The sequence below is a fragment of the Quercus suber genome, unplaced genomic scaffold (assembly GCF_002906115.3).
Source record: "Quercus suber isolate HL8 unplaced genomic scaffold, Cork oak 2.0 scaffold_1279, whole genome shotgun sequence".
Lineage (NCBI taxonomy): Eukaryota > Viridiplantae > Streptophyta > Magnoliopsida > Fagales > Fagaceae > Quercus > Quercus suber.
Window position 1 is genome coordinate 10,286 of NW_027070670.1, and position 9,471 is coordinate 19,756.

The 9,471-nt window shown below is 33.6% G+C and overlaps 1 protein-coding gene across 1 annotated transcript; it reads right to left on the reverse strand.

Moving 5' to 3' along the window:
* Positions 1-2,100: 2,100 nt before the first annotated feature.
* On the reverse strand, positions 2,101-8,440 carry LOC136065885 (uncharacterized). Its single transcript, XM_065769691.1, has 3 exons — positions 8,138-8,440; positions 3,319-3,441; positions 2,101-2,672 (listed from the first exon to the last, which is right to left on the reverse strand). The coding sequence occupies exons 1-3, from the start codon at positions 8,289-8,291 to the stop codon at positions 2,461-2,463; spliced, it is 489 nt and encodes a 162-aa protein (XP_065625763.1). The 5' UTR covers positions 8,292-8,440; the 3' UTR covers positions 2,101-2,460.
* Positions 8,441-9,471: the final 1,031 nt, after the last annotated feature.

Below are 9,471 nucleotides of genomic sequence, written 5' to 3' on the forward strand. Positions count from 1 at the left end.
CATTGTTTACACTTTGGTCCACTTTAGTCCATGTCTAAAACAAAGATTATGTGGCACCATAATGGTTAAATTTGTTAAATGATTTTGTTTTTAAAGAATTGAAGAAGGACAATTTGATCTTTTCATGTGGTATCATGTATGCAAAGATCACGTGACATGTTTTTCCGTCCAAGTTAACAACCTAATTGGTGATATGGTGCAAGGAGAAACACAAAGGTATAGTTTAAGATGGTAATCATGCATTCTGAAAGTTTAGGATGGTAAGTGTAAATGAGAATATAATTTAAGCTGGTAAAATGTAATTTCTTTTTATTATTATTATTATTATTATTATTTCCTTCCATTGAATTTGTTGGTTGTTGTAGCATTCTACATGCATTTTAATCTACCAATAAGTCTAAACAACACTCAGTGGTGGCTCTAGGAATTTTTTTTAGGGTAGTCACTAAAAAAATTAAATTATACAAAATCTAATAAAGAAATAACTTGTATGTATGTCACCAAAAAAAAAAGCGCAAATACATGAAGTACTACCATTTCTTTCTACTAACAAAGAGAATGTTGTGAATGTATCATTACTCTTATTTTTGTTGTGAAATGCATTTTTGTTGTTGATATAACATTACTTTTATTGTTGTTATCTACTTATCTAATTTATTTATTTATTGGTTTTTTAAAGAGGCTAAGGATTATATTTTGGGGGCCAGAATTATTTATGAAGTAATGCTATATTCATAATATTTTCATAACAAATCTTATGTGACCAGCTATTATATATTGATGAGTAAAAAAGTGATGTTAATATTAGGCTCAAATTAGAATTAATAACAGCTTACCACAATATTATTTCTCAAGTTAGAAGCTGCAATTTGTAGTAAAATTATTGTGAAAATATTGTAAATGCAACATTACTTTTATTTTTGTTAATCCAAATTTTTGTGATTCTCAAGTCAAGGTATTCAATATTATTATTAGGGTGATCAAAATAGGTTACTTTAGTATATAATTTTTTTAATTTCAAGTATATATATAATTTTTTGGCAATCGGGGTGGTCCTATGACCACCCTGAGATATATATGGAGCCACCACTGACAACACTATTTTTCACAACTATTGATATGTGTTATTGTGAATTTGTGATTCAAACGTAACAAAATTGATGTTAGTGACATACCAAAATGTAAGTAATACTAGTTCAATCACTTCAGGCAATGTCATAAGTTATGAAAAATCTTGTGTCAATCTTGACTTAATTATAGTTTTTGCTGAGAAAATGTCTTATCTAATAGGCAACATATCAGGGCCATGTACAAACAATAGTCTAGTAAGAAATCAAATTCAAATGCCGTATCACAATATTCAATAATCCCTAACTTATCTTAGGTTGTGTTTATTTTGGCAGTAAACAGAATCCAGAAAATATTTTACACCACGGGGTATGTTTGGGTTGGCCGGAAAATTCAGTCAAACGGAAAATGATTTCCGTTGACCATAAAATATCAAGCCTTAAAGTGTAAAATAATTTACAATTCTATTTTACCTTCAAACTAATTACACCCATTTTCAGCCTACCTGAATCGAGAGAGAGAGAGAGAGAGAGAGAGCTTGAACAGTTGAACCTGAGACCTGACCCCACCGCTAATTGAAGCCCGCCGCCGCTTGAAGCCTGCCACCACTTGGAGCACGTTGCTGATCTTGTTGCCGCTTGAAGCTTGCCGTCGTTTGACTGATCTCGTCGTCTCAATCTCATTGCCCATGACCGATCTTGTCGCCCATGACCCATGACCAATCTCTCTCATTCTCAATACATCGATCTGGCAGCCGCCGTCCTCCATCCACTCTGATCTCTCTCTTTCCCGATCTATCTCTCTGTCCCTCACTTTGTCACTCTTTCTCCCTCCGATCTCACTCTTTCTTCCTCTCCCTCAATGTTTTTTATTTTGATTTTTGGTTGTGTTAAGTGTATAATTTGATTGTGTTAAGGGTATATTTTGAAATTTTCTGTAATAAAATTTGTTTGGATGCTCTAAAAATGGCTGAGAAAATGTAAAACATTTGTAGAAAAATAGCATTTTTATAATGTTACCAAACACCGAAAATAATTTTCTGGACTATTTTTCATTGCAGAACCAAACACCAGGATTTCATTTTCCTTACGGGAATTCATTTTACCCTCAAAATTCGATTTACATTGAACCAAATGCAGCCTTAATTCAGGAAACCCCTCTGGCCTATGGTCCCAGGACACAAAATTTTCAAATGTTTTGCCAAAGCATTATTCACTACATCAGGAAATAGCCAAAGCATATCAAATAGCTCTAAGTCACCGAAGCACTTAGCATGTTAAGAACCTCAAAGTTCAGATACTAAATTCCGGTATATTTGATGCAAGGTAAAATTCAATTAATAATATGCCGCAACAACCAATGACTCCACCACTGAGAACTAGCTTTGAGACACTATTTCTTTGATTGAGTGATATACTTTGTAACAACATAGCAGTCTGGTGGAGTAATGTTGGTGTAGTAGTTCTTGATGGTGTCTGTGATTTCGAACCCAAATTTCTTGTAAAAATTTATGGCGTCTTCGTTGTTTGTCTGCACATGCAAGTAAGTCTCAGAAATGTTTTGCTTGGAGCAGAGCTCAAGAACATGGTTCAACAGCCTCGTACCTGCCAAATCCCCAGGATTAAATTACTAAATCAGTCAGTAACAGAACTTTTAGAATTCCAGCCAAATGTATGTGGATCTATTCTTATTTCTTTTTTAATCTCCCCAAATTAGTCTTCATTTAACAGGTTTTCAGATCATTAAACAATGACTCAATTGTTTGACAAGCAGCAAAATCTAGTGCTTGTCAAAAAGTTGACCACAATATTAATCTTTTGAATTTGTAAAAAAATGCTCATACATTGCTGTCATCTGTGTGAATGCTATGCTGCCTGCAGTAAACCAATATATGGGGGAACACAGTAAATCTACATTAATCAATTTCTATATTGTGTATTAAATTATAACAAAGGAAACAAAAGTGAAACAAATACCCAAAACCAATTAATTCTTATCAATATTCAGCAAAAATTTCAAGAACTACAACCAAAAAAATGTGTTTGTTCTTAACTAGTTTTCATTTCACAGGACTTACGATCATTAAACAGTGACTGCACTGTTTAGCAAGTTGTAAAACCTAAATGGCCATGTCAATAAAAAATCATTTACATATCTGGACCAAGTCATATCAACAAGCACGATTACTTTGGCTTCTCAAACAAACTCTATACAAAAGCTCATCAAAAGGAAGATAAGTTGCATGCTCACCAATGCCTAGCCCACGGTATGGTGCTAAGACACCCAATGTCATGATATAAACACGGACAGCTCCAGCTTCCTTCTTCTCAAGCCGGCATGCAATTGAACCAACACAGATATCACCATAGTATGCTGAGGAAAAATCAAAAGAGTGCCGCTTTAAGATGACCAACAAATTTATCAATGTGGACTACAAAATTACACTTCAAAATAAATGGTGGATGTTGGACGTGTGAAAATTATAGAAGTCATAAATTGTGGATACACAGCTATACATAAGAATAAATTCTTGTAATTTTGCTTTGCATACACCATTTTTCCGCCCATTTTTTTGGACATGTTGTGTTTTACAGATAACATGTAAATTTATCTAGATAGCCTTCTTTGTACATGGATCCTATCATTAAGGATCTGTGTAACTGACCCCAATTAGTTTGAACTAATGCATAATTGAGTTGAGTTGTACTCTTCCTTGTGCACATGTGCATCCCCCTGGATGATCTATAGAAAATTCTCTTTGATAGACACTGTAGGCATTTGCCATAAATATGTGCTCAACACACAACTGCCCCATAAACTATGTGCTAATGAAGAAAGTAATAACCTACAATGAGTCCACGTGTATGCAGCACAAATTGAAGAATTGTCTACATGTGCTTGTGGTGAGTTGAATTTAGGAGGATTTGCAGATCAAAGTTAAGAGTTGTAGAAGAAACGGTTAGGACTCAAAATGGCTAGAGTTTGATGAGAATTATATATATAAAACTTTTATGGCTATTTGGTAGAGAAAGTACCTGGGGCGTCACAGTTTTGATAGGCAAGAGGAAGGGCATGGCTTGGGGTTTTAAGGAGGAAGGAAAAGAGAGAAATTTATGGTGTCTTGCACTGGATGAACAACACCCACAAACAGAACCACAAGAAAGAGAAGAAGAAAACAGAGAAGAAATAGAGAAAAAGAACAATATGAACAACACGCCTTAATACTAAAAATGCTCAATATTTTTATATTCATAAACACCATCTATTCTTCAAGTAAATTGAGAATAAATATATATAAGAACTTTTTCTTATACTAGTAGCATTAGGACTTAATAGTTTGACTAAAAAGGTTGTATCCAGTGCACATCTTTCACTTTTGCAAGGTCTGGGGCTGATTGGTAGCTAGCCTTACCCCCAAATTTTTTATTTTATTTTATTTTATTTGGGAGAAGCAAATTCATTCTTTTTCTTCAGTCCATGGTTTCATGGACTTTTGTACTTTATGCACTTGATTTGTTTTTGTCCCTAATGTATACTTCCTGTATACTCAAGTGACACCCTTCTTCTTTTTAATATATTTTTATTACTTATCAAAAAAAAAAAAAAAAATCATGAACTCAAATTCGTAACATGTTGCTTCTAATAAGGTAATAACCAATTAAAAAACTAACTAGGTCTCAAAGAAAATAAAACCCAAGATACTTCTAATCTCCTGGACAATTTTGGACTGAACTAACTATCAAAATACCCTCAATTCGTAGGGGTTGCAAAAATTATAGTTTTTTTGTTCGAATTTAAAATTGACCATAACTTGTAGTCTTGTACAATAAAAACCTAAATTAAATTTTTTTTAACCCTAAGACATATAACTAGACTTCAAAGGCCTTTGCCCTTCCACATGACCTTCAATTGGACTTCACTCTTGGGCCCCATAAAATAAAGCTTGAATAGATGAATTTGCGTAGTACCAAATTAATGGATGCATCAGAAACACATCATAGATAAATCTATCATCCATGCAGTTTAGAAGTAGATAAAGATAGGCACCTCTTACAGTGCTTGAATTGTCATTCAATACATTGCTGAATGTAGTGTTGATAAGTGTAGAATTGGGAAGTAATTACTGAATTTATGAAGAAATAATAACTACCATAAGAGGCATCATAACCTGAAAGAATAGAACATAAAATGCAAGTACTTTGGCAATTAAGAAGTATATAAAGGAGAACAGGTGAGGGATTTATATTGCATAAATCGAAGATGGGCACATTAGGACATGTTGTACATTCAAGCATAGCAACAATTCAGGGAAGTTGGAGACTAAATTACTGAAAAGTGATGTTAAGTGTCTTGACATCCAAGAATTCTTGCAAGGATATTCAAATATTACTTGTAGCACAATTCAGGAATTATGAGGTTGTCTGTTAAAATTAGAAATATATTAGTGGCTTTTCAAGAGCCCTGCTAGGAGCAGCATTCTTGTGGTAAAGTCTTACTATCAGGTTCTTAGCAAGGGGCTTTTCCCTTATTTTTCATAAATAAAAAATCATTTGGAACTTGGAAGGTTACGATTCCTTCTAAGGTAGCATTTTTCTCATGAACAACAGCTTGGGGAAATATTCTCACTGTGAAGAATCTTCGGAAGCAGAATATAAGCATTGTTGATTGGTGCTGTATGTGCAAACATGGTGAGTAGACCACCAACCACTTGTTACTTCGTTGTGCCTGTGTGTATGACATATGGTCTATGGTGTTTTGTCTTTTTGGAGTGCAATGGGTCATGCCAAGGAGGGTGGTGGAGTTGTTGGAAAGGGGGCTTTGGAAGACATTATGTTGCTGATATATGGGGGGCCATGCCTCACTGTGTTCATCAGTGGAGTTAAAAATGTCTCTTTTACGTACCAAGTTTGATTGGTTGGCTGCCCTTAGCGGCCATTCCTTTTCTTCCAGGAATTTCTAGGTTTATGTAATTTTGTTGTACCCTAATTATACTGCCTATGTACTTGGGGTTCTTTTTTCATCTTCTTTTGATTTTCAATGAAGCATTATTACTTATTAAAAAAAAAAAGAAATATATTAAGGGACTTCTTTTCTTTGTAAATTTTGGTTTGCTTTAAGCTTTTTATGCATAGAGTAGCCTTTTGATTATACATATTTCTTCCTTATAAAAAAAAAAAAATATATATATATATATATTAAGGGACTTTTTTTTTTTTTTGATGGGATATATTAAGGGACTTAAAGTCACTGAAGTTCTGAAACAAACTAGATTACTGTAAACAAAGGGAAATACATAAAAATAAATAAATAAACAATCTTATGCAAAAGCAAGGTGTGTTGAGTTTTGGGTAGTGCTAAAACAAAAGGTCTTATGTCCAACAATTTGTCCATGGACATTCAAAAAATTCATTAGTAATTCAGGAATTATGGAATTGTTTGACAAAATTTTTGAAAAAAATTGGCTGTCTTAAGAATCATTGAAGATCTTTGTTACATAATAAATAATTGGCATAATGTTTTTGATAAGTAAATAATTGGCATAATGGTACATACAATGTAACGCAATCTTTTTTCAAAATGAACACGTGCTAAATATTTTCGGGTGGAATTCTTTGAAGGGACAAATCTGGTCATGGTCAAGCAGGCTAAGTTTTTATTTTATTTTATTGGTAAGGTCTTGAACACATCTGAAATGAGGAATGTTAAAAAGTATCAACACCAATCAAAGAAAGCATAGCATAGAAAATGAATGCAACAAAAAAGGGCTAGAAGTACTATCAATAAAATAGAAAATGAGATCTAGTCATCTAATATGAGCTAGTGGCAAGCAAAAAACAAATCAAGTGATGTGATTTTAAGGAGAGGGAACTACAACACCAAGAGGAAGACTAAAACGAAGATATATACTGCACTGACTAGAAAACCATGATGGCCTCTAATATAACAGAGGAAATGGCACTGAACAGCTATGGATGTTGAAAAAGTACTCAAGCTGATAATTAAAAGTGGTTGGCATTAGGCCATACTCGGATTCTTCATTCACCCTCTTTTCCCCATTCCTAACATATTTAAACAACCTCGGCATATAACTTAAAAAGCTAATGACTTAGAAAACATGTTGTTCTTCTTGTGAAAAGAAATGATTCATTTAGAATCAAAACTAACATACTAATTCTTCAACAAACAGGAAACGTTGAGTGAAAAAAAAGCTACTCAAATTGGATTTGAATTAATTGTAATTTAAGAACTAAACACAATGCTCCAAGGTTCACAACAAATAAAAGTAAAAATCTTCAGATAATAGCAATGTCGAAGGGTCTGATTTCCATAAGCTTTTTCTTTTAGCTTATTTGCTTATGAACAGCTTTTAAAAGCCTCATTTTTTCTAGGTACAACCATACTTGAGCCAACTTTCAGCAAATAAGCAATCAACAAAAATCTGCATCCATAAGTTCCAAACGCACAAGTGCATTGTATATTTCCTACACTTTAATACAATAATTTAAATCATGGGCAATAACAGTTTTAGAAGACCACAATGACCCTATTAGCAAGAGCGCACACAAAAGATATTCAATCACGCTTTACTATAATATACACATAATAAAACTCTCTCGGCTCTTTGAGGATATGACGAATTTGGTAAATAATATCCACTTAACACGAAATTTGGCGTGCATATTGGGAGCAATAAAAACATGTAATCTAATGGTCGGATTGTCAAAATATTAATCCTACAAAAAGTTATGAAAAAGGAAAGAAGAAAGGTTGATTCACTTAAAAAAAAGGGAGTTGACTCACTTTAAATCCAAATGTATCAAATATAATACAGAATAACACGTAATAATCCACAGCAAAAAGAAACAATTAACAACTGCTACACCATGAAAACAAGAAAACTAGGAAAACCCAGTAAAGAAAACCCATCAAAGCTAGACTACGAGGATTAAAAACTATCACGAGCCTAATAAACCATTATAACAAAAACCCATCAAAGATAGAGTAAAAAGAAGCAAAACCCATAAAAGATAATGATATGAGGCAGTGAAAAAAGATAAACGGAACTGACCAAGCTTGGTGAAGTCGGCGGAAGAGAGGGCATCGGCGTAGTACTTGTCGTTGTAGCGGACAGGGAAGAGGGCTGTGTTGAGTTTCTTCAGCTGCATCAAGTTTTTGTCCCTTAAACCTTCCAGCGATATTGGCACCTCTCGCCCACCTCCCATTGTTTTTTTCTTTTTTCTCTTATTTTTCTTTCTCTTGGTGGTGTTGTGGTGGGCAAAGATGGATTGAAAGAAAGGGTGCCTCCAAAGTGGAAGAGGAGAGGGAAGAGAGGGAAGTGGTTTTTGTCAGAGCAGAGCAGACTGGTGGGGTGACCCCCTTTTTTTTTACTGCTTTCAGACCACTCTAATGGGCTGGGTCAACTTGGGCTTATGATTTTTCTGACTCTATTTGTGCCCAGTCCAACCCTCTTTTCTGTTTTTAGAAGCCCAATCATAGAGTTAAAGGTCCAATGAAGGAATGCAATCTAAATGCATTATATATATATATATATATATATAATTAAAAAGAAGAAGAAGCAATTTTGGGGTTTTACAATTTTTTTTTTTACTTACAAACATGGATATCTAGATCTCACCGAGTATTTGACTATTCCATCAAGTGTATAAAGTACCCCTCCCACACACACACACACACCAAGATGCAAATAAAAGGCTTTGAACTTATCTTGTAGAGTATAAGGCCCCCCTCCCACACACACCAAGGTGCTAACAAAAGGTTTTGAACCTATCTTGTAGATATCACGAGACTTTAAGAATCACTAAACTAATTCATTAAGGTTGATTTTACAGCTTTCTAGTAGTAAAATGTTTTAGTAACGAAGAGTCTTATGATTTAGTGACATTACTTATTATTCTTTATGAGAAAAATTAGGATTCAAATTTTCTCTCTTTTAAGTATTGAATTATATATATATATATATATGTATGTATGTATGTATGTATGTATGTATGTATTTTGCAAACTTCTGTTGTGTTGGGCAAGTTTTTTGAATTCCGTCAAATGTATTTTCTAAAAAATACATTTTGCATTTATGATTTTCTAGAGCCAAAATGAGAATCTCTAGAACCAAGAATTCTTATTATGCTCTTAGCTAAAGTTGATGGAAAACTCTAGGAACACACCCAAATCTAAATCTAAAATTCACAACATGCAACATGTTTAAGCAAGGCTGGTTCCATGCATTTGTGTAGCGAATATACATGAAATTCTCAGATCTATGAGATGCAAAAATAGAGAAAAATATGCGCAAAAAAAAAAAAAACAATTATATAAGACAATATTTATGTGGTTTGGCAATTTGCCTATGTCCAAGGAGTTGTAGGAATTTCACTATTCATAGGA

Bases quoted from the DNA above. Each gene is read 5' to 3' on its own strand.
- LOC136065885 (XM_065769691.1), bottom strand. From the start codon at position 8,291: ATGGGAGGTGGGCGAGAGGTGCCAATATCGCTGGAAGGTTTAAGGGAC. The intron at 3,442-8,137 runs GTCAGTTCCGTT...ATTTTTCCTCAG, and splicing joins CGCCGACTTCACCAAGCTTG to CATACTATGGTGATATCTGT. The intron at 2,673-3,318 runs GTGAGCATGCAA...GGGATTTGGCAG, and splicing joins ATACCGTGGGCTAGGCATTG to GTACGAGGCTGTTGAACCAT.